The following is a 24283-nucleotide window of genomic DNA, read 5'->3' on the forward strand; positions in this document are numbered from 1 at the left end:
AAAAAATAAGTGGTAATAGTTTGTTACAATTCATTTAATTTATGGAATTTGTACCATAAGATGCAACTATTTTATATATGCCACATCTTTAAATATATATCATGTCATGATGTGATAATATGTATGTAAACATAGAGTTTAGATGATGAAAACAACTAGACTGATTCACTTATTGATCGCCAATTAATTCGCCATACATCTCGTTCAATTTGTAGTTTGTTCACGAACTGCTGCCACATGCACACATGGTCAACAGTTTTCATCTTAATATAGTCATTTAATTTGCCCTCGCGCTGTTCCTTCAGTCTGTACTTTTCCCTAATTGGGATAAGCTCAACTTTCTCGTTTTTAGCGCCCCCTCCCTTTCGTAGGCGGACGAGAAGTTCACGGTCATCGATGATTCTGAAATCGATTTATTTTCAACCCAGTCATCGCTCTTCGCTCCTATTGGCTAGCGAACTCAGCGACGCATATCCAGCCAATCACAGAGGACTATGTTGAGGCGTTGCCATTTTTTTTAGACTCTGCGATCGTTTAGTCGTCCTGGAAAGCTAGGGAAGTGAAGGCTAACACGTGGAAATAGTGATCTGCCGTGTTTTGCTTTCACTGCATGGTGCTGAAGTGACTCCGAATAATTATTTAAAGGTGACAGAAACCTCTCAGCTGACTGGTGAGCTCGGTTTATTCTGCTTTTAATATGGCGGACAACGTGGAGGAGGATTTTCTGGACAGAATTAAAGGGGGGGACTACGTCGTGTTGAAACGGGGAGATATCTTCAAAGCTGTGCAAATTCAACCGAAGAAGTAAGTCCAAAAAAACGGTAACGAGCTAAACAAAAGCCTCACAAACTGGGGCTAGCTTAAAACCACCACTGACACCTCACCAGCGAAACACATTGAGATGCCATTCAATGGATTTGTTTGTTTATTTCTGCGTGCTCTACTCACAGGAAGGTGATTTTTGAGAAGCAGTGGTTCTTCCTGGACAACGCCGTGGGGCAGTTGCACGGCAGCACCTTCGACATTGCGTCTGGAGGGATCCTGCAGCCTCGGAAGCCCAAAGACACAGAGAGCTCCACCGGTGTGTAACCTGCTGTTAGATGGAGCACACACCAGGCACATTCATGATAAATGTCTCATTATTTCCAGATTCTAGGCATGGTCTTGTGAAGGACTGGTACAGGCTGTTATGCTTTGAATAATCTGCTTCATGTGTTTTCTTCCCAGATGCAAAGGAGGCCGGCACAGACAACAGGAACATTGTAGACGATGGAAAATCCCAGAAGCTGACCAGGGATGACATTGAGAACTTAAAAGAGCAAGGTCTGAAGGACCAGGTACATAAGTGATCTTGCAATTTCATACATGAATGGGGAATATGACAGAACTGCCTGTCATTGGGTCTGTTTGATAAAGTGGGCAATATTCTATTTCTTTATTACTGTCAGATTTTTGTGAAAACAAAAAACAACTTATTTGTTCTATAGAAATCTGTTGTTGGCAAAACACGTGTGTGTGTGTGTGTGTGTGTGCTCCACAGGAAATCATTCAGCAGCTTGTAGAGAACAGCTCCACATTCAGCGTTAAGACGAAATATGCCCAGGATAAGTACATCAAGAAGAAAAAGAAGAAGTGAGTAACTTCCGATGATGCACCCACAATTTGCTTCAGACTTCAAACACTGTAGTGGGCTGTCATTAATGTTACCAGTTGTTCCCATTCTTGTGCTTTTCCAGGTATGAAAATACTGTGACGATCCTAAAACCGTCCTGTCGCATCCTGGCTATGATGTACCACGGCCGGGAACCCGGGAAGATCTGGTGAGTCAGCACATGCATGAACAGCACAATGTGAAAGTTGTCCTTTAGTAGAGCGGAGAGAGAGATGAAAGTAATGATGTGTGTGTTTTCCTGTGATGCAGCCACCTGCGGTATGACATGCTTGCCCAGATGTTGACTCTGGCAAACATCCACGCAGGCAGCAAAGTTTTGGTGTTTGAGACCTGCGCTGGCCTCGTGCTGGGATCCGTCATGGAAAGAATGGGGGGTACGTTTGTCCTTCTCTGGTGTTCGTCTGATTGGCCGACTGATTTGAGCGTTTTTGTATACAAAGAAGCCTTTTCTCTGCCCTTGGCATAGTTACCCTCTCGCTTCCTCCTCTTCCAGGCTATGGCTCAGTGATCCAAATGTACCCAGGAGGTGGGCCCGTGCGGGCGGGTGTGGAGAGCTTTGGCTTCCCTGCACATTTTCACGATATGCTGCATGAGTTTCCCATCTGCCATGTCAATGCTCTGCTGGCAGGCACTCTGGACACTACTGCCAAAGACCCTGATGCTGGTAGACTGCCTATTTTCAACTCTCTAAGAAGTTTATAGCTTTGTTTTTAGATGAAACACAATAGCTGCAAACTAAGGCCTGCAAACACTAAATATTTTTAAAAATACAAATTTCCATGCATTCCTCTGGTCATTATACTTTTTCATAAACTACACGTAGACTAAGATGCTGTGACATTCATCTGATGTAAATTATCTCCCTCATCATTATAGTACCAAATCAGTCCCACATGGCTGCAGAGGAGCAGAACCCGCCAAAGGCAGAACCGACGGGCAGCCCAGAGGACATAAAGACGGAGGACATAAAGACGGAGGACATAAAGACGGAGGACATAAAGACGGAGGACATAAAGACGGAGGAAATAAAAATGGAGACAAACGGTGTCGCTGATGACGGCTACGACCCGGCGACGGAAGAGAGGGAGAAACGCATCGAAGCCAAAGTATGCCCACTGTCTACTAACCCTACTCAGGACATCTTTACTTTTAGTTTTATTGTCATGAATTAAAATTTAAACATCAGAATCGGATCTGAAAGAGAGGATCAATGTCCTAACTTCATGTTGTTGTTTTTTAGGCTCAGGAAAAAAAGGTGAAGCAGGAGGAGAAACGGAAGAAGCTGGCATCTGCTGCTGCCCTGCTGGAAGGCAGGAATGCGGACGGGTTAGTGTCGGATTCAGCTCGCAGCTTCTGCTTTCTCTGCTCTTTTGCCGCCGCAGCCTCTTCCCTCTTCTGCTTTATCTGTGCCGGAATGGCACCGTGCAGTAAACAACCGTCATTAAAATGGATTGAATAGGGATTAATGATTCAACGTATTGTTGAGTATGTCATACAAGTCGTTCCTCTGAGCTCACACGCGACGATTAGCACGCCGTGTCCTTACCAGGTGAACAAAGTTATTGCTTTGCAGTTTCCTGTCCTGTAAAATGACGAGGACTTGCTTTCGTTGTGATTGATGGGTGAGAAGCGCTGTGAGGGTGAAGTATTGATCTGGTCAGCCTATTGACTCTCTCTACACCACAGCAGCTATATCATAAACGTCTTCCAGACTGTCCTAAATCAGCCTCTTTTACTGACTTATCCAGCTACATAAAGGATGAGATGAATGTCTACAGTCGGCACTAAATCCCAGAGTCCTCCAGTCATAACTGTCGTACAGCGCCCATGAGCTCAATTACGATACGGCCGACCTACACATTGCCAATAACAAAGTGTGGTTTACGGTGTATTTCACGTTGGACAGGTTTGCTTCATCTGTTTGTTCCCCACATGCAGGTTGGTTATAGCCAGTCGCTTTCACCCGTGTCCCGTCCTCATGGGCCTGATCAAGTTCCTCTCCCCCTCCAGGCCTTTTGTCGTCTACTCCCAATACAAAGAGGTAAGATCACGAGGAGTAGTGGTTATTCACTGGAACGCGCGTCTGATGTGCTCCACTGAACGCGATGAGAAAGAGGTCGTACAGCTTGAAATTTGTCTACAATAAGTTGTGGGGGAAATACTTGAAAACATTCAAATCAACAAACTAAGTCAGACACTTGTTATATTGTAATGAATTCCCATGCATGCTGCTCAGAGTAACTGTAGTGACAGCATGGTGTCTCTCTCTAGCACCGTCCTGCTGTTAACGGAGCTAAAGGGCTCTGGAGGCTGCATTGACTTGCATTATGATATTTTTATAGTGTGTTTTTATGCAAATAACCATTCTAGATGACAATTTATTGTGTGTGTGTGTGTCAACTAGTTGACGCTGCAGTCCTCTTAATGCTCCTTTGTCCTCGCTTCCCGCTCTCATCTCTGCAGCCTCTGATCGAGTGCTACACAAAGCTCAAGGAACTTGGCGGTACGGTCAACCTCAGACTCGCAGACACCTGGCTCAGACATTACCAGGTACGAATGTTCAACTCTGAATCGTGTCTTTTGTTTGAGTTCTATTGTTAAAGCTGCTCCAGTCAACACGTTTTACAGTAACAATGGATCAAATGACTGTGTAATGTGAAAAGGGGGTCAATCATAGCTGTCACTTGGCTCTGCAGGTTCCCTCAGCTCAGCTAACCAGGTTTAGCTTGTTCAGCTCAAAGAGATCTTCCCCCTCAGGACCAGAGTGTTATCCCCCAGCCCTGTCTTTAGAATGAATGTCTCCTGACTGTACGTCTGCGCATCGTGTCCCTAGGTGTTGCCTAACAGGACGCATCCATTGCTGCTGATGAGCGGTGGCGGGGGCTACCTCCTCTCAGGAACAACCGTTGCCGTGGACCGATCCAAACGCGCCGGCTCCCAGCGAGCCGAGGAGCCGGCGCCAAAGAGACTGAAAGTGGAAGACGCTGACGGATAAACGAATACAGACGCGTCGAATCTTTTAAGGGCAGATTACCAGCGGCCCGTGGGGGTTTTCCTCCAGCATCGACTTCTCTTTCTGCTGAACTGATTTGACACCTCTGGCATAAGCGAGACGGAGTGTCTGGTTTGCATTCATCAGAGCACTTTCTCCCATCTTGTGTCGTCAGATCAGCGCTGAGGAGTCACCTGTAAGGCAGTGTGAGCTCAGTGTATGTGTTGTGTAAGGAGCCGCGGAAATAATCTTGTGTTTTGAGAGTAACACATTTGTTTCTTCTGCCTCGAGACAAGGTGTAAAAACATGTTTTTCTCCAGTTGATGCGCTCCAGCTTCTTTTTTTATATTTTGTTATCACCACAAAGTGTCATTTGTTATATGATCCAGCTGCTCATGCAGCGTGACCGTGGGTTACCGTCTGTATCTGCACAGAATTAAAAAAGCAGTTCTAAAAGAGCCTGCTGTGTGAACACACTTTTTTTTCCTGCTTTTTATTTTTTTTCAATCAAGAAATAATTTCAGAGATATTTGTTTGGTCCCAGAATAACTCCTTTTATTGAGTGCAGACTGAACAAACTCGATGATTTGAAAAATTAGTCTCAGATGCATATATATCATGTCATATTTTCTTTTATTTTATATTTATATATAAACATCAAAACCATTCCCATGCTGAGTAATTTCACAACATCAAAATATCACAAATACTCTGATAAACAAGTTAATAAATCGTTTTTTGGCAAGGCTCCAGATTTTGTTGTCTTTTTTTTCATCACATATTAAATGAGCTGACGTACAGTAGGACGGCAGCTTTTATCCACTGGTCGTGTCTTGAAGTGCTCTCCATCGCGGCTTATGCACCGTTGTCATGCAGCTTGGCAGCGATTTTCTGCAGCTCCGTGTCCATCGCTGCGAGGTTTCCCAGCTCTTTCTCCTGGAAAACACGAGCAGCAATACATCAGCAACTAAACACCATCACTTTATACTGTGACATCTGATTGTCTTTACCGTTTATATGGAATAGAAATAAGGACGGACGTATCATAAATGCTGCTTGTTTACTGACGACTCCTCAGAAATCTGCATAAATTGGTCATTTAGGTTAATAAACGTTTCCTTATTATCCCTCGAGCTGTGGTGCTTAAAACTGCTGTCACTTCACCTCCCTGATTTGTTTTGCTGCTCCAGAGTATGTGACAAGCTGGGGAGATCTAAAAGGCCGTCCATCTCTTTTTAATGGGCTTATTATGACTTTGATTGCTCTGGGAGGCCATAATAACGAGTTTCTTAGTGTGATTACTGCAGCAGCCATAAAAGCCGATGTGGAAAATGCAAATAGAGAAGGGGGCAAGTGTCGGAGAGGTGCCGCGAAGGAAGCGATTTGAACGAGGCAATAAAAACTCTGCTAAATATTCCAGAGGTGAGGAACGAGTCACTGCCCGTGAGTATACTGGTTATATTTCTCCTTCTTGTATTTGGGAATATGTAGCGGTGTTAAACTAGTTTTTAAGATTTGCATATATTTCTAGTATTGTTCATCAGTACCAGTGAATAACAGCATGATCATGTGTTTTCACCACAGTCCCCTGGTGTAGTTAGAGGTTTAACAACGTGACAGTAAATGCATCCTCACATCAGTCATAAAGGTCCTTTTTTTACCTCCTGCTGACACATCTCCGGACAACATGAAACATGCTACTGAACATGTAACTTGAAACAGATTCCTGAAACCTCTCTCCTTTTCCCTGTCCTAGACGGTTGGATGGTGAAGGCGATCTGTGTTTTAACTTCTACTCTACTTCACTTTCTGGCAGATTACAGCCATGTGCAGCTCATAGTGACAACTTCTGACCAAACTACGCCGTCGCAGAGTTTATACGCTCCAAACAGGTTGATGGAAACGCTTTTGCATTTTTTCCCCGGCATTTTGTGAAACAGCTCTCGGGGGCTTGTGTAACCGCGTTAGCCTCTGAAGAGAAGCCCCCGGTGCTCTCTGTTGTTCTTAGGCGGCTTACAGAACACTGTGCAGCGTTTGAACAGACTGGAGGGGCTGCCGTCAGGCTGCAGTATCTGTATACGTGCCCTTACACATGCACACACACACACACACGTCCACCCGGAGGGCCGAGCAAACAGACTGCTGTCAACAATACACACACACACACACTGGTAATGCTTATGTACACAGTACACACCGGCGTCGCCTGTCAGCTGTTTGACTTTTAGTGGCTCGACAGGCTTGCATCCTGCATCGAGGCAGGAGTCCGCATGGGTAAAACCGCAACAGTTTTCATCATTCATCTTGTCTGTAAGGTTCAATACTACGACATAATGTTTCACTGTCAAGGCTAAATATGAATCAATATTTCATTTACAGAGAAACGATACAGGTGTGTGCGTGTCTGGCTCCATAGCTGAAAAGGTTGGTTGGTTGGTTGGTTGGTTGCCAGGTGCTCTGAAAATACAAAGCAATGCAGCTGCTTGGTGCATATTGGCTATTTCTAGATCTGTTTCCCATTACAGGACCAGGAAAGGTCGCTCTGACCGAGACGGAACGACTTATACCTGAGAGATCGTGATCCCACAGAGTGAACTCCTTAACCCAGACAATAAAGAACCCGCAGCTAAACCCAGCCGGGGTTGTATAAATATTGATGAGTTCAATGTTTGATGTTTATGTTCCGCTAATGCCCCTGGTGAATCCGGAAGAGGCTCAGGAGTCCCAGATCAGTCGGTCGATTGGTAGAATACACCGCTGCAGCTAATTAAAGCATGAATAATGCGCCCGACGTGGACGTCTCCCCGGATTTGACCAAGAGAGTCACTGAGGGAGCGAGAGACCGAATGTTGTGCAGAGAGTAGTTAGTGTAACGCACTAAAATCACCGATACGACACTTTAAAGCCTTTAAAATCGATTTGAATGTCATTTTGGGGGAATGATGGTCAGACATTTCTTCTGTCATGGTGCCATAACACTGTTGTTTACACACTATACATAGATATCAATGTACTGGATTGTTATTTACATATATAATGGTATCCAATTGGCCCATTGTCAGCGATAACCGATATCAGTATCGGTGCATCTCTAGTTCTTATTCAAATGTATTTGTTACATAAATGTTAACAAAGAATAACATCAAAATCTGATGAGCATGTCACTGGAAGCCTTTGCTGCAGTAGAATGGCATGTTGTAGTACAACACCAGGATGTAGCTCACTCTGTTTGAGTGTTCAGCGCTATGACGATGCTTTATGATGCGTTGTGTGTTTTACAGGTTTCCAGGGATAAAAGGTTTGTGTCCTCATGGGCCTGATCAAGTTCCTCTCCCCCTCCAGGCCTTTTGTCGTCTACTCCCAATACAAAGAGGTAAGATCACGAGGAGTAGTGGTTATTCACTGGAACGCGCGTCTGATGTGCGCCACTGAACGCGATGAGATCACATCAGTCATAAAGGTCCTTTTTTTGAATGCATTTTTTTTTACCTCCTGCTGGGTTAGTGCTCTCTGGTGCGTGCTCCTCTTTGGCTCCTCTTGATTGGCGTGGTGGGCCAGCTGGTTCACCTTATAGCTCAGCAACTTGGTCACTTCATCCATCTGAACACATTCAAGGCAGAATCGGATTATGTCTCATAAACTGTACAATGTAGGCCAAAATAAAGATCTGCCACTCAAACGTTTACTGGTATCTGAGGGATGAAGAAAGAAGTGTACTATTAAGAAAATGAATGGATGTTGGATACTAAATAATATTACACACACACATGTTTAAAATGCTAAGAAAATGCACAATATTACCCAAAGACATATTTGTGAAATCTATATTTGACATAATCAATCTTTATGTTTATTGTCTGTGATCTTAAGCAATTTGCAACAAATCATTCCTTCATATATGTAGCCAAAACATGAAATCAAACACATAATGCCGACCTTGTTTGAGGTTGCGTGCTCATCTGAATCCCTTTTGTACCAGGCAGGATGGTAGAAACCTCTATAAATCCAGGGATTACGCTTCTCGGCCAGATACCTGAAAAACAGCCCCGATAACAGTTTGTTTTTTTAATGCAGCACATGAACGCTGCTAAAGGGGTTTGTTCATGTCTTGTGCTGAATGTTGTTTTGATCCCAACTGACTGGAGACGACTATTACTGAAGTAAAAGTTGTTCGATATGACGAAAGATGAAAGTACCTCACTGCTTCGTCCTTGTCCTCATCTTCCTCTGAATCATCCCTCAGTTCTTCGTCATCTTCTGATGAGCCGCCGCCGCCACGCTTGTGAAATTTCTTCTTATGGTGGTATCGATGTGTTGGTTTCCAGATGCGCTTTTCTATTCCCGCCTCTTCTTTTCCATGTCGTTTGTCCACGCCCCAGTCCTCCTGGCTGCGTTCCCCATCCAGCGCTTCCCTCTCCTCCTCTGTGAGCTCTTCATCACGTTTGTGTCTCCTCTGGTGGGGCCTGACCGCCCTCCTGTCTCTCTTTTCCCATCCAGTATTGAAATCCCAGTACTCCTGGCTGCGTTCTTCGTCGGGCTCTTCTCGTGCTTCTTCTGAGAGCTCTTCGTCACGTTTGGGTCTCCTCTGGTGGTACCTTCCGGCCCTCCAGTCCCTCTTGTCAAGACCCCACGATTCCTGGCTGCGTTCTTCGTCGGACTCTTCTCGTGCTTCTTCTGAGAGCTCTTCGTCACGTTTGGGTCTCCTCTGGTGGTACCTTCCGGCCCTCCAGTCCCTCTTGTCAAGACCCCACGATTCCTGGCTGCGTTCTTCGTCGGGCTCTTCTCGTGCTTCTTCTGAGAGCTCTTCGTCACGTTTGTGTCTCCTCTGGTGGTACCGTCCGGCCCTCCAGTCCCTCTTGTCAAGACCCCACGATTCCTGGCTGCGTTCTTCGTCGGGCTCTTCTCGTGCTTCTTCTGAGAGCTCTTCATCACGTTTGGGTCTCCTTTGGTGGTACCGTCCGGCCTTCCAGTCCCTCTTGTCAAGACCCCAAGATTCCTGGCTGCGTTCACCATCTTCCTGCTCCTCTGACGGTTCGTCGCCGCGCTTGTGGAACTTTTTCTTGTGGTGGTAGCGATGTGTGGGCTTCCATATGCGCTTGTGTCTCTCCTCCTCGTCCTCGTCCACTTGCCTTTTGCCCACGTCCCAGTACTCTTGGCTACGCTCTTCCTCTGGCTCCTCCCTCTCGTCCCCTAAAGATTCCTCATCTCGTTTGTGTTTTCTCTGGCGGTATCTTGCAGGCCTCCAGGTCCTCTTATCTTTCTCTTCGCCTCCTCCTCGTTCTTCTGATCTCTTTTCCTCTTGCCCCCAGCTCTCCTGACTGCGCTCGTAGTCTTCCTCTTCTTCTCCCCGTTTGTGCTTCTTTTGGTGGTATCTTCCAGTCCTCCAGCTGCTCCTCTTCTCCCGCTCCTCTTCCTCCCCGTTCTCGTGTCTCTTCTCCTTCTCGTCACCCAGACTCCAGGATTCTTGGCTGCGCTCGTCTTCTGGGATTTCTCTTTTATCCTCAATGGATTTCAGGAGAGCCTCGATGTCTTTCACATCTGCTCCCTTTGCCTCGGGCACCTCAAGATGACCGTTGGCCACCTCTCCATGAGTTGCTACCCCCTCAATGCTCTTCTTGTCCAGCGGGGCATGTTTAACCGCTATGACAGAACAAAAGAAAAAATCAGAGGAGATATAAACAACTTAATGTAGTTCTAAGACTTCAGCCTTTAGGTCAAATCCCATCTTGTATGTGATGATTTGATCAATCACTTGTTTGATATTTAGGTTCAATTAATTGTGTTGGAGGAAAGCGTCTCCCGAATATTTTTAAATGTCCGTTTTTTTTTAAGTGGATAAGCGGCATGAAAGCTGTAAGCAATATTAATAGCTCTGTTTTGTCACCGGCTGGTGAAAAAAAAATAGCCTACTTGTTCCAGTTTTTTATTTTACGTGTTTGAATCTCCTCAATGTCTCATCGACCTGACAGTTAAAAGAGTGCATTCATGCTTTAAATATGCCTGTTTACTATCTCCATGCACAGTGAAGAATCTGCTTGTGCTACGAACCTGCTTGGAGAATGTCTTTGCATTCCTGGTCCAGCTGGGAGTCCGGTTTGGAGAGCGCTTTGGACAGGACTTCAACCAGACAGCGTGTTACCTGCAGCACACGAAATAAACTCAATACCTAGCTGCTTTCATTTCTGCAAAGCTGCTGTTTTAAAACGTAATAATTGCATTTAAAAAGCATACCACATCTTCTCTCTGCCCTTCTTTTCCCACTGGCAGCGCTAGATTTTCTGCATTAGAAAAAATAAATAAAGCATGGTCAAAGGATTGCATGTATTAAAGTGAAAGAGCAGTCAGTGTCTCTGTCCATGGTCCTGAACTGTGCTCACTAACTTACAGCACTCTGCAAGGAGAAAACCATCACTCCATCACTTACCTGTCAGCAAAGACGCCACCGCAACAACAACAAAAATAAGTCTCATCTTGGCGAGATGAAGGTGTATCCAAGAAAATGTGAGGAAAAAAGCAGCAACTCCAGTCCCTCCGAAAGCGGCGGGAGGAAGCTGCGCTGACTGGGCGCCTGCTGCTCTGAAGACTGGAGCAGAGGAGCTGCTCTAATAAAGAGAGGAGTGGGCTGGAGGGGCGTGGGAGGAGGGCTTTCGGCTGTGGTAATGTCATGACTCATTAGACCTGCGAAGAGACTGGTCTGAGTGAAATTTGATGCACGCACAATGTTGACATTTTGCGAAACCGAATTAGCGATTAGTGTCACTGTTCATTCAGGTGATAATTTGAACAGATTTTTGGAGAAAGTGGATTGAGGTTCATGCGTGTTTGTGTTTAATGCCGTGACATGCCTGAGGACAGGCAGGTAGGGGGGGGGGGGGGGGGGTGCACACAGCATCCAGATCCTGAAGCCCTGAAACTCTCCTTTGTAAAGAAGACAGAAGTTGATTCAGCTACAGTATGTTTATGCTGCTGGTGCTGCTGTTCTTCTGCAGAAAGACACTATATTTGAATGTTAAGTCAGACATATTCATGATATTGTGCCCTGTGGTTTATTCACTCAAAATAAGATGGGTTTGTTCTTCCGACGGGGCTTACCCCAGTCTCTGGTCTTATGTAATACCCCTGTATTATCAGCTGCAATGTTGCCCGACATTTCATGTTTACCTAAATGATTGAATATAATGTGCCATATATTTAGAAAACAGTTACGTATATATGTACAGTCATGGACTCTGACCAGTCATAATTTAGCCCCATGCTCCTCAATAGTTCATTCCGCCTTCAGCACATCCCGTCCAGTTTCCCATAAGACCGTGTGAGCTTCAGCACCAGTAGAGGAAAACTCGTTAATGGAGACCTGGATCGATAGCCTGGTTGTTGTAGTTAACACGCGAGTGACGTGGAGAGGAGCGTGTACATCTTTGTACTGTTTTTGTCCAAGTTATTAATTGAATAAGTATTATGTGACTGGTTTAAAGAAGAACACAGCTGTAGGGAAATAATAACAATGTAATTGCATTGACAAGTGCAAGGATGTGTGTGTGTGTGTGTGTGTGTGTGTGTGTTTATTTGTAAGGATGCTAATCTGATCCTGATCTCAAACTGTGTTTAATTCCCAACTTTCCATGAAAGTAGGCAACGCATGAACAGTATCTTAATCTCCATGTTGAGAACCCTGGATTGGGATGAGCTGACATGTGCAGCGACGGAGCGCAAACTTAGTACGCTCAGCTCAGAGCGGCTCAGAACATTCAAACTGACAACTGCTGGCATCTTCTTTTTGGCACTGTTTTTGTTCTCATTTCATCGTTCAGCAATTTGTTCTTCCTCAGTGCATGTGTTCTTTCATTCTGACACAAGAACAACAAGTCAAAAAGTGACCCGTTTCAGACTGGGCTACCATAAATTTAAAATGACTCAGAGTCTCATACACTCTAAGAACCAAAGAACTAGAACCATACAGGGTTCTTCGACTTATCCTGAAACCCAGGGGGTTCTACTGATATTTATTTTATATCCCAAGGGTTTCATCTAGAACCCTTAGGCCCTGAGGCTGATGCGGTGCAGCACAACCCACAACAATCATGGTTGACAATCGCAGTTTTCGGTTGCCGGTTCCCTTTTAACACCCATGCTTTCAACAAGCCTTGAAGAACTCTTTCTTCCAAAAAGGGCCCTTGAAAAACACTTTCTTCATAAGAAGAGAATGGATATAAGAGTGTATATATGGGCCTCTGTGGATGCTTAGAAATGCACGATGATGAAAATGTTAACTTGGGGTGTTTACACAACAAGCACTGACCTTTGTGTATGGCAAAGTCAATTCATGTTCAATCATGTCTTGGAAACCAGCAGCCCAGAAAGTGTAACAGCTGCGAGCAAAATGAGAATATCGTGCTCATAAATCTGCTCTCGTGCCTACATGACTGCTCACTGACATCTATCTTTGTCACTGCAGACATGCGCCATTGTGGAAGCTGAAATAATTACTGGTCAGGTCATAAAACAATATATTGTACATCCAAGCAATACGCTAATAGCTAATCCTGAAGCAGCCAGTGAACCACTGTCTATTGTGTGAATGATAGATTTTCAATTGCACATTGAGCATCAGCAGCAGGGTAAGAGAGCGCTCTGCAGTTTTACTCTGCTGTCCCCTGGGGAGGAAGTGATGTCTGTGACTGAGACTCATTCAGAGAGCCATTCAGCCACTAGATATCAAAAGCGCTGAGGTACTAAATTATACAAGCCCAATGCTCTGAACAATGTGTGTGTGTGTGTGTGTGTGTGTGTGTGTGTGTGTGTGTGTGTGTGTGTGTTCGAGAACGCGCGTGCACTCGCGTGTGAGTGTGTTTTTTTATTTTTGTGGCCTTACTGCTATTGCTCCTGGCCTGATTAATATTTCAGCGAGCCATGAAGATATAGGAGCTTACAGGCAGCGAGGGGCGGGAGCGCTCGATGTGTTCAGACAGGCTCCGTGTGCACGACTCAGATTGGTCCCTGTCTGCAGCAACACCACCCCTATCACGACTATTTACATGCAAGAACAAAAGGCGAGTGGCTCATGAAAACCTCGCCTCGGCTTTGATCTTTGGCGGGGGTCATTTTTAGGTTTGGCTCGAAACTACTGAGGGACTTTGATTGACAGTCCAAGAACAACAGGGGAGTCTGTGTGTGGCCAGATGCACTCACCTTTTGTCTGGCTGGTTTAAGAATCATTATTGTCTGACATTCTGTTGAACAAGGGGGGACGTTTTCATTTTCTTTTGTGGAGCCACTTATAATTGGTCTCTATATAACTCTCTGATGTAAGATCTGAAGCAAAGTTCGCAGAAGTCCATTCATCCCTAACATCTTGATAATTGCTGAAATAGCTATCTGACATAACAGTCTGATAGCACACTTATCAAAAAATATGAACACAATGGCTTGAAAATCATGAAATCACATTTGTACAAAAACAAAGTTAACTTTTTTAGGAATGAGAAGGCGCCATAAGTAATAAAGAAGGACAGACCTTAAAATCGATATCATGCCGGTCGATTTTCTTTAGTGCAGCGGCTTGGAGCCAAAGCCAAATTTCCCATGGGGGACAATAAAGTATATCTTATCTTGTGTTCCAAAACATTTCCAATGAAACTATCAAAAAACAGTTTGCACATAATGAGCCTGGAGTTCTGAGGTCCTGCAGCAGTTGCCTGCTTTGCCCCGTTAATATTCCAACTCCGCCCATCCATCTGTTGTTAGATAGCCTACCAAACATTGCAGAATCGGTACCCTTCACTGTAGGTGAACCAGTGTTGGACAAGTGAGGAAAACAGGCAGCAACGAATGGGTCGTGTGGTTCTAAATCATCCGTGCAGGTGTCATTGTAAAGCTGCTTGGTTGTTTTTGCATTCATCAAACAGGATGATGGAGGGCTTATACTGTGGACGCTGTAATGCTATTAGCATCACTATTGCAGCAGCAGGGTGCTCTCTCAATAGGACCCAAAAGGCCTGCACAAGATTAAAATGGCCCATAAAGAGGATTCAGCTCTGGTTGATTGCGTAATACAGGATTTGAATGATCCTCATTACCAGACAAGCGGGTGATGGCTAATTATAATGTACAATCCTTAATTATCAGATCTCCTTCTCACATCTCTTTCTGTTGTAAATCAGAATAGGATCCAACTCCATAATTAAATATCCTGGAAACAACCTGAAGCGAACCGTCGAAAATGAAAGTGTTTTTTGAAGTGAGGACTTGTGGTGTCCGTGTGTGTGTGTGTGTGTGTGTGTGTGTGTGTGTGTGTGTGGGAGGAATTACTTGAGGAACTGCAGACCAGAGTCCTCCTGACATCATTTATGTTTTTGTTTATTTTTATGAATGCACATTGGGTTTCAGTCAAATTGTTTCCTTTCAGTAAAATGATTGCTCACCAGAGAGAGGACGTCTGTTTGTTCTTCATAGGAACAGTAAACAATGGCAGAAACGACTGTGCTTTTTTTTTTTTTTTTTTTAAATCAAACCATATTAGTGAGTTTTCCAACAAATAAAAAAACACATTTTTATGTTTTTAAGGCAACTTTCTGGCTTGTGTCTCCTCGAGTTTGAGACAGTTTTAAGAGCTCCCTTAAATCTCATATTTGTGCAGGTTTTTCATCTCATTGATTTTTTTTCCCCCACTAATTGCCGCCGAGGAAAAACACCCAAGACACGGCGTTCTGGAGGACTGCAATCTACTGTTAATCGTTTCATTGGTCTTCGTTTATTTGGCCTCTGTTTACACCCCGGGGAATATCTTTTATTGCATAATTAGGACTGCAATTAGGGATTAAGTACTTGAGAAAACACTGAACAAAATACCTACAGGACCAACTTTATAAAATAAGGCTGACTGGTGAGGTTGTAAAAACCTCACAATACTGTCAGGGATGTCGTTTTTTTCAATAAAACATGCACACAATTTACATGCATTGTCTGTAAATGACTTATAGTTCTATCGCGGCTCCCTAGCATTCAATATACAGAGTGAAGTAACATCTTAATGGTCAAACGTCTCACATTGACATATTAAAGATGATTGATGCTGCCTTGAAGCGTCTTCCCTGCTGTGACATTCAGTCTATTGGTTAAAGTGACACTGATGTTAAACCCTGTTCACATGGCTGATAGCATCAAGTGCTATGGAGTCACGATCGTGACAGCGCAGCGAGAGAAAGTGGATTACTCTGTTTAAATTCTTCCTCTGGTTCAAAATTAGATATCTTCACGTAGTAGTTTAGACTGACCTTAGACCGAGCCTTAAGGGCAACTCCTAAGTGACATTCAATGAGGCCTTCTGGTTTGTCCAGGATTTACATCAACCCTTACGCCAGAAAAATGTTTCTGAAAACCCCAAATACGCTGATTATCGACATTTCTGAACCAAACATTTTATACCAGAAAAGATCATGGTTTGAGTGCATCAGTTAAACGTATTGTTGCCTTTTTTTTGTTTTTTGCTCCTTTGTTTTGTTTTTGTTCATGATTATTTTGTAATTTGGATTTTCTTTTCTCATGAATCGTACATTTGGAAGCAGCTGAATGGTGACCCGCCAATCCTCTGATTGAAGGATGAGCCGCTCTAAAGATCAGTGGCAGTTTGGGAACAAAGTTGAGTTTTGTTTTTTTTTTACCTCAAATTTGAGTGGATTGGTGCTGGCACTTGCTTGCTTTGAGTCGCAAACAAGTGCAGAAGGAGTTTAGTCAAGAAACATGTTCATTGTGACGAAGGACGACCTCAGACGGGGTTCGGAGAAGCAGCGGAGCAGGAACCGCACTACGCCCGTTGCGGAAGAGGACGGCAGTCAGCTGCTCGCGGACTAATATTAACGGGGTGAAGGAAGTAAAAAGGCTTGAAGGTTAGAGTGCCGAGCCCGACTGCACATATTAGCATTATTATAGAAGGGGGAGTATGCCGCGTTGCTGCCTTCCATGCCTTAATTCAATCAGTTCCTCAGTACTTTGTGGTAGATAATGTCAGTTTGACCTGGATCAAAAGATCAACTGACAGAGTTCTCTTATTTTTGCTTTTTTTGCTTGACCTTGCACCGTATGCCCGTATAATATGTAACTGATAAGAGAGCTGACCTTTGTCCTCAGACAAACACACATTAAATGTGTTGAACTGTATTTCGTCTCTCTGGCTGTTTCTCTGCGTTTGTCTATATTTTACGATTCACCTCTTTTTTGGAAGAACTCCACCTCAAGAAGCCAAAAACTTGAATTTGCAATGGCTTCAGGGAATGGAAGTAATGGACCCAACAGTCTTGTATTTGATGTAAGTACAATAACTTGTTCATTCTTTTGAAACAGAAAAATACTGCTTTAATTTTGCATCTTGTTTAATAGCGAGGCTTGAACTTCACTGAGTTCTGTTGCCCAGTGCCCACGCTGCACACGATGCTATTTTAGTTTCAGTATGTTATTCAAATTCATGAAGCTCTATAACCAGGTTAAAAAAATACTATACATTGTAATAATAATGATTTCAAGATGATTGATTTATGTGACTGAGTTTAGAAAAACACACATTAGGTGTTGGTTAATGGTTAAAAAGCTATTCCATAGAAATAATTAAGATTTAAGGATTCATGAAAGATTGAAAAGGTACAGTGTAATAATTGTGTTTGTAAAGGTACATATGTAGGCTGTATCTTTATTCTCTTTTATTTTGAAGAGTTTGAGTGGGACGTAGGATTGCAGAATAAGAGTAATACTCGTCATTCATTGGTTAACGATGTTCGGGTCGCTGGTTTAAGAGGAAGTGAAAGGCAAGGCGTGAGTTAAGTTGGGTCGCTTGACTGATGAAGTTGTAACGGGAGTGTGATGGAAGTTTTGTGAAAGTTTTGTGCAAATAAGTATGCAGTTGGTGTCTTAAATTAAATTAACTTCTCGACAGTCTTCGTCCAGAAACTCCTTCTACACACCAACTGGAGTATGGAATATGATATCATTCCAATAGGTTTACTTAAACAGGATTGGAAACCGTAGTGTTGTACACTTTGAAATTATAAAACCGGTATTTGTGTAAACTTGAAGGCCTCTGTTGGCTTTGTTTTGTAGACTTATACATTTTATTTGCCAACTGCGTTTTGCAAGTCTGTGCATGCAGACATATCCAGTTCATCCAGTTCACGTCACAATCTGCACGGTTAAATTGGCTGTGCGTTCCAATACCTAGCCTCCCATACTATATAGTGAGCCAGAAAATAGAGCTATAGGTTGCGTCCCCAATTCCGTACTAACTCCTATTTAGTATGCTAAAACAGTTAAGGACATTTTTTAGTTTTTCCGAAAACTTAGTATAATATCAAGTATGCGAATTGCATACTTTATCCGGTGAAATATTACAAAATGCAAACACTGGACACTGGGCCACCATAAATATTCCACAATGATATTTGATAGTGACGACAAGTTCATGATAGACAGTGGTGGACAGCTCTGTGACTTCAATGACGCTACAATTGAAGTGTAAGCACAAATTTCACTTTGCGACGCACAATACACATTCTTTAATAAGCTCAGTAGTGTGTTCCAATTGAATGCATACTGCATGCAACAGTAATTGCATTATTTATTCTAATGAATTATCTTGTAGCGTTACACATTTGTCTATCTCCCTGATGTGTCCGTCTGCTTCACTACATAATCTGGAATGTTTTTACTTTTTTTACATGGTGGTGCAGATGGATGTCAATGATGAACAAAGAGGAAAGGAGTCACGTGGGATCAGCTGTCAAACAGAGGAAGATGGAAATAAACCAACCTATTGTGTGACTGACGTTCCCCCGTGGTACCTTTGCATCTTTCTGGCCATTCAGGTGAGTGTGAAAAGGAGCTCAAATCTCCCTTGAAATTGTTGTCAGTTTATTCGTCGTTGTTGTTGTTGCCGTTGAACCCAAATTATAAAATGAATTGGGTAACTAGAAAGGTGTCCTCTGTAGAGTTAGTACTCACTGACACTAATGGGCTACAAAGGCGTCCTAAAACACACTTAATTCAAACTCAAAAACAATGCGATGTATGCAGGCAATTGACCCAAAGTTGTTGTATAAGAAATTTCAAACAAACTAAATTAAACTCGTCAAGCGGTCTGCCCGCGTAGCAGCGATGTACTCAGCAGTGTGTGTACTGGTCGTTCAAATGCAAGTGTATTCTGTTGAAGTGCTGTAATCAAGACGAACTTAGCATTACTTTTTTGTGACTTCCATCATGTTTGTGGCCGCTTAAAAGAAATGGTGATGTTATTCGACTTTAACACTGATAAATGACATGTGATTCACGGTGGCATAGTTGTGAAAGCAGGTGTACCGCTGTGACTGGTCTGTTTTTGCGTGTCCCTTTAACTGCATACTGTAGCTGTCAATTACACTAAATGCATGTTGTTCATTGTTTGTATCAACCCAGAGAGAGAAGTGACATGCTGTACGTGGTATAGACCAGCATTCTTAATGTGTTCGGTGTTTTTAGGCGTGTCATCAATATCGTCAATTCGTCATTCTCATTACTGTTCCTCTGCTGTGCAGCATTACCTGACATCATTCGGTGCCATGACCTCCATCCCCCTCATTCTCTCGGAGGGGCTGTGCCTGCAGCACGACAGCCTGACCCAGAGTCAGCTCATTAACACAATTTTCTTCTCCAGTGGCCTGATCACCCTGCTGCAGGTCACCTTCGGTGTCAGGTCAGAATGATGGCGCCAGTTCATTCCACCGCTCACCACACTGTACAGGACGATTGGCAAGCTAGTTGAGACCAACTTGAGAACCTTGAAAAGTTTAACTTTTTACTTGTGCTTATACTTTTAAAGTTCCACGTATTGGTGTATTTATGTTCACAAAAGTCTGACAAACTGAGCTCACAGCTGTTTAGATTTTTTGCCACATTTACTTGATGGTTCAGTCGCACTGCTCTTATGAAACCATATTTAAGCAGCAGCAATTCACTGTTTTTGGCAAACAATAATCGCTGGTAGACCTCCTGTTGTATGCTGCCTGCTGGCCCGTGTACATCCCATGCCAGTTTGTAATATTTCCAAGCAGAATGCTTTCTATTGCTCCTCTGTTCATGCCAACTTGTCACAGGAAGTTTCCTCAAGGAATACAGCCGCTTTGGTGCTTTTGGACCATGTCAGATTGTTATTGATGGTGTTGAAATGATGTAACTGTGCTGTTCAGTTCTGCAAAACCGATGACATTCCCATCAGCTCCAAACATCAGCATGTTGGGAGCATGTGAGCGTGCATGTGTTAGCACTTAATACCTTGTAGAATAACTCATTATTGTGCATGTTATTTGTTATTATTTGTTATATGTTAGCAAACTTTAGTGGCAAAAATAGATTCAACACCAAAATGAAAGGAAAAGAAAAACGTCCATTGAACGCAAGCTAACCAGTTGCATACTGAACTGTTTTGTAGTCTTATAGATTCGTAGACGTGAAATGATTTTCTCTGACAGAGAATCGTTTCTGTTCATGTCACACTTGTAGGCTTCCCATCCTACAGGGGGGCACCTTTGCTTTGTTGACCCCTTCCATGGCCATGTTGTCCATGCCAGAGTGGAAGTGCCCAGCTTGGACCCAGAACGCGAGTCTGGTCAACACCTCCTCACCTCTCTTCATAGAAGTGTGGCAGACCCGCATAAGAACAGTGAGCCGGCACAAACACCGTGCATTCACAGAGCTGATCAAAGCTTGACGTGAAACAGCACTTATGATTAATTCAGCAAGCTTTTGTAGTTTCCTCTCCGGAAAGTAACCTTTCATGTCGGAATTATAGTCTGTCACTCTACAAAGAGAGAGAGAGAGAGAGAGAGAGAGAGAGAGTGGTGACATTGATGCTAATGATCTCGATTACTGTGTCACTGTCCACAGCTGCAGGGCTCCATCATGGTGGCCTCTCTGCTCCAGATCCTGATCGGTTTCTCGGGCCTCATCGGCTTCCTCATGCGCTTCGTCGGCCCCTTAACCATTGCCCCCACAGTCTCTCTCATAGGCCTGTCGCTGTACGATTCAGTCGGAGCCAAGGTCGGCAGCCACTGGGGCATCTCTGCTCTGTACGTGAGCGCTCGCTGCATCAGTAAACGTCTCTCTGCCCCCATAGAAGGGAAATGTTTTCACTCTGTGAACAGGCAGTATTTTCCTTCATGGTGCCATCACTTGCCTGTTTCCTGATATCAGTCTCTAATTTAGCCTCATCGTGCTAATGACGACTCTCCTCATACACACAGGACCACGATGCTGATCATCCTGTTCTCCCAGTACCTCCGGCGCATACCGATCCCTGTTCCTGCATACAGCAGAGCCAAGAAACTGCACACCTCAAAGTTATACGTCTTCCAGATAATGCCTGTAGGTTCTCTGGAAAGTCTTCACAATACACTCAGATACTGTGAGATACATCCTGTTTTGACTATAATACTCTACTTTATTGTACAATATATATTTTAAACCATTTTTTGTTGTAAATACTGATACTAATATAAGATATCTTATTAGATTCTGCTGGGCATTGGGGTGTCATGGTTTGTCTGCTACCTCCTCACCATCTCTGACGTCCTACCATCTGATCCAGCCCAGTATGGCCACCTGGCACGCACCGATGTGAAGGGAGATGTGCTGAACCAGGCTTCCTGGTTCACATTACCGTATCCCGGTAGGTCCACAGGAACACCATCAACATACCTCATGTGTCAGGGAGGTAAGAGAAAGTATTTAGATGTATTTATAGGCCATTCAATAACCACTACTTTGTGGTTATTGAACAGGTCAGTGGGGCATGCCAGCTGTGAGCCTGGCAGGTGTGTTTGGCATGATGGCTGGGATAGTATGCTCCATGGCCGAGTCTGTGGGCGACTACCACGCGTGTGCCAGGCTGTCAGGGGCCCCTCCTCCCCCCAAGCACGCCATCAGCCGGGGCATTGGTGTTGAAGGGCTCGGTAGTTTGTTGGCAGGGGCCTTTGGCACAGGCAACGGCACCACCTCATTCAGTGAGAATGTGGCTGCCCTGGGGATCACTAAGGTAAGACACGTCCAACCCACAGTCCAACCTTCACTTGTACTGCATGACTTCATAGCTGACTTAGATTTGGACCAACAGAACCAACAAAGGTCTTCTATTTAGAACGACTTGTTTGTGTGCCTACAGGTGGGTAGCCGGACGGTGATCCTGGTGAGTGGGCTTTTCATGATTTTGATGGGGGTGCTGGGTAAAATTGGAGCCATCTTCACCACCATCCCCACCCCTGTGATGGGAGGGATGTTCCTGATCATGTTTGGAGTCATAACTGCAGCAGGAATTTCTAATCTACAGGTAATATATGACTTATGACACTTCCTCACATTGTTTCCAAATGCTTTGCCACGATTCAGAATTTTGCTGACACCTGCCATTTTACAGTCCACAGACATGAATTCCACCAGGAATATATTTGTTTTTGGTTTTTCCATGTTTTCTGCACTCGTCATTCCAAACTTCCTAATGAAGAATCCGGATGTATTACAAACAGGTATCTAACAGGACATGTCATTACTTTGAACAGCTTGCAGTCAGTCTTTTAATTGGATTAGAAGTGATGCATATCAATCTGAAAGTATTTTGACTGTATTGGACTTGTCTCTCTCTTGCCCTTGGTGTGTCACTCAGGTGTTAAAGAGGTAGACCAAGTATTACGCATATTATTGACCACAAATATGTTTGTGGGAGGGGTTCTGGGCTTCTTCCTGGATAACACTATTCCTGGTAAGCTTAAGTGGAAGATTGTTATCGAATCAAACAGCTTGCGTGTAAACTATATGTGTGTGTGTCGTCCAACAGTCTTTCTGATATTACCGTCTTAGGGACCAAACGTGAGCGTGGCCTCCTAGCCTGGGGCAAAGCAGATCTTGAGGACTCTATCTACGCAGCGGGAACTGAAGAGGTGTATGACCTCCCCTTTGGCATAACCTCTCGCCTCTCGTCCCAACCTTGGGTTCGCTACGTCCCTTTCTGCCCATGGAAGGGTAACAGATCCAACGACAGGTCGGAGGACGACAACACGCCACAGGGCCGGGGCAGTGAGCAACCGCTCAGAAGCTCAGTGGTCACGGATGAACTTGCTCTATAAGGTGGTGTCATAGAAGGGAAACAGCCAAGATATTTATGCGCGCTATTGTCCTTTTCAATATGTCTTATACAGATGATTATACAAATTCTCACTGACCTTAAATTCTGCCTTATTGTGCTCATTACTTGCTTTTTATCTGTGTATCTGTTGTTATTGTCTGTTACGGTGCATCAGATGGTGAAAGTAAACTGCCAGCAGTGGGTTTATTTTTTTAATAAAGTGTAAACCATGTTTTTCAGAAATGAAAATATCTGCATGTGAACTGGAGCTCTCACATTCTGTCAACACCAATTAAAAGAGAACTACGGCACAATCAAAGTGTTGCCGTGTTCCACTGTTACTCAGTATTCTTCCAATAACCCACTGCTGGTCACACACACACACACACACACACACACACAGACAAAGACAGAAAACTAGAGAGATGGGTTCTTCGTTCTCCTCTTTCAAAATAAATTAAATTTAGCCTGTGGATAAATGTATTATCACACAGCCCCTATCTTCACAATGATGTAGGCAGCTTCTTGAAAAGCCACATCAGCAACCCTCGAGCTGTTATTGTGTTTCTTTCAGCGGAAGCAAACACCGATAACAAAACATCTCAATCTTTCTCTTTGACCCCCGTGCCTTCATCTCTTCCCCTCTGTATTCATGTCCTCAGCCTCAGCAGCTCTGACAAGCAGGTATGATGTTGCGTAATGCACTGAACTGCGGAGCCTTCGGTTTTCCCCGAGGTCCATTTGGGCCTCTGCTCAATGGTTGGCTGCACACTCTAATGTTATTTCAGGATGGTACAAGAGCACAAGTCATTTGTAGAAAATCTCACCTTTTCGTTGGATGTCTCTTACGCGTATGGGACACATTTTGGTAGGTTAGTGTTGGGGTTATGTGCAGAGATTCACGATAGAGCTTTTCTAACACTGTGCCAGTAATCTGAATTTCAATGGGAAATTATAATGACAACTCAGCAATTCTCTTTTCATCATAGAAGGCTACCAGCACCAATTTTTTATTGTCATCTGTGAGACTTCAGCTTTGAGGAATTGCTTTTATTTTAAATCTACATGATCTCATCAGTCCTCCCCAGCTTTCAGGCGCTTTATGAGATTCATTGTCAGCACTTGAAAGCTTTCAAACGCCAAGTTTATCTTTTGGACGTAAACAGAGTCAGCAGAACGGGAAGAGAGACAAACAGAAGAAATGAGGGAGAGATTGTGTGTTCATCACCAGTAGATGGGGATAAAACTGCAGGCAAATGTGAGAGATCACTCTGCACACTCCTGCTGATTCACTGTTAACTGCTATTATTTTTCCATTCTCCGAAAATTGATTTACGATGTAAAACTAAATGCAAATACATCAGTAATAAGGATTTATCCATAACTGTTTTCCAGTTGCTTGTTTACATGTTTGTGCACACATTCTGGGGATATTGATATGTTCCTATCCAGCCATGCTGTGGGAAACCTGCTGTTGTGCACTCAC

At 43.8% G+C, this 24283-nt stretch overlaps 3 protein-coding genes across 5 annotated transcripts; 2 read left to right on the forward strand and 1 right to left on the reverse strand.

Moving 5' to 3' along the window:
- The first annotated feature begins 560 nt into the window (after window positions 1-560).
- Window positions 561-5396, forward strand: trmt6 (tRNA methyltransferase 6 non-catalytic subunit). 2 transcript variants are annotated; one of them, XM_079291253.1, is made up of 13 exons: window positions 561-804; window positions 951-1081; window positions 1228-1337; window positions 1541-1632; window positions 1737-1820; window positions 1922-2046; window positions 2166-2336; window positions 2549-2614; window positions 2645-2778; window positions 2913-2998; window positions 3611-3713; window positions 4136-4222; window positions 4506-5396. In XM_079291253.1, exons 1-13 carry the CDS (start codon window positions 698-700, stop codon window positions 4665-4667), a joined length of 1458 nt encoding a protein of 485 aa, XP_079147379.1. In that variant the 5' UTR covers window positions 561-697; the 3' UTR covers window positions 4668-5396. The 2 variants fall into 2 exon arrangements, with proteins under 2 accessions (XP_079147379.1, XP_079147378.1); XM_079291252.1 differs by having other exon boundaries at window positions 2549-2778; window positions 4506-5394.
- Window positions 5397-5470: 74 nt separating this feature from the next.
- On the reverse strand, window positions 5471-11182 carry chgb (chromogranin B). Its single transcript, XM_079291251.1, has 7 exons — window positions 11089-11182; window positions 10896-10942; window positions 10713-10803; window positions 8861-10304; window positions 8601-8697; window positions 8154-8264; window positions 5471-5600 (listed from the first exon to the last, which is right to left on the reverse strand). Exons 1-7 carry the CDS (start codon window positions 11132-11134, stop codon window positions 5520-5522), a joined length of 1917 nt encoding a protein of 638 aa, XP_079147377.1. The 5' UTR covers window positions 11135-11182; the 3' UTR covers window positions 5471-5519.
- A 5484-nt stretch (window positions 11183-16666) lies between these two features.
- On the forward strand, window positions 16667-24283 carry LOC306793627 (solute carrier family 23 member 1-like). Of its 2 annotated transcripts, XM_079291318.1 has the most exons (12): window positions 16667-16968; window positions 18380-18514; window positions 19220-19377; window positions 20184-20343; window positions 20568-20749; window positions 20924-21044; window positions 21192-21348; window positions 21461-21714; window positions 21841-22005; window positions 22093-22201; window positions 22339-22434; window positions 22533-24283. In XM_079291318.1, the coding sequence occupies exons 1-12, from the start codon at window positions 16921-16923 to the stop codon at window positions 22796-22798; spliced, it is 1851 nt and encodes a 616-aa protein (XP_079147444.1). In that variant the 5' UTR covers window positions 16667-16920; the 3' UTR covers window positions 22799-24283. The 2 variants fall into 2 exon arrangements, with proteins under 2 accessions (XP_079147444.1, XP_079147445.1); XM_079291319.1 differs by lacking the exons at window positions 19220-19377; window positions 20184-20343.

Source organism: Melanostigma gelatinosum (assembly GCF_949748355.1).
Source record: "Melanostigma gelatinosum genome assembly, chromosome: 19".
NCBI lineage: Eukaryota > Metazoa > Chordata > Actinopteri > Perciformes > Zoarcidae > Melanostigma > Melanostigma gelatinosum.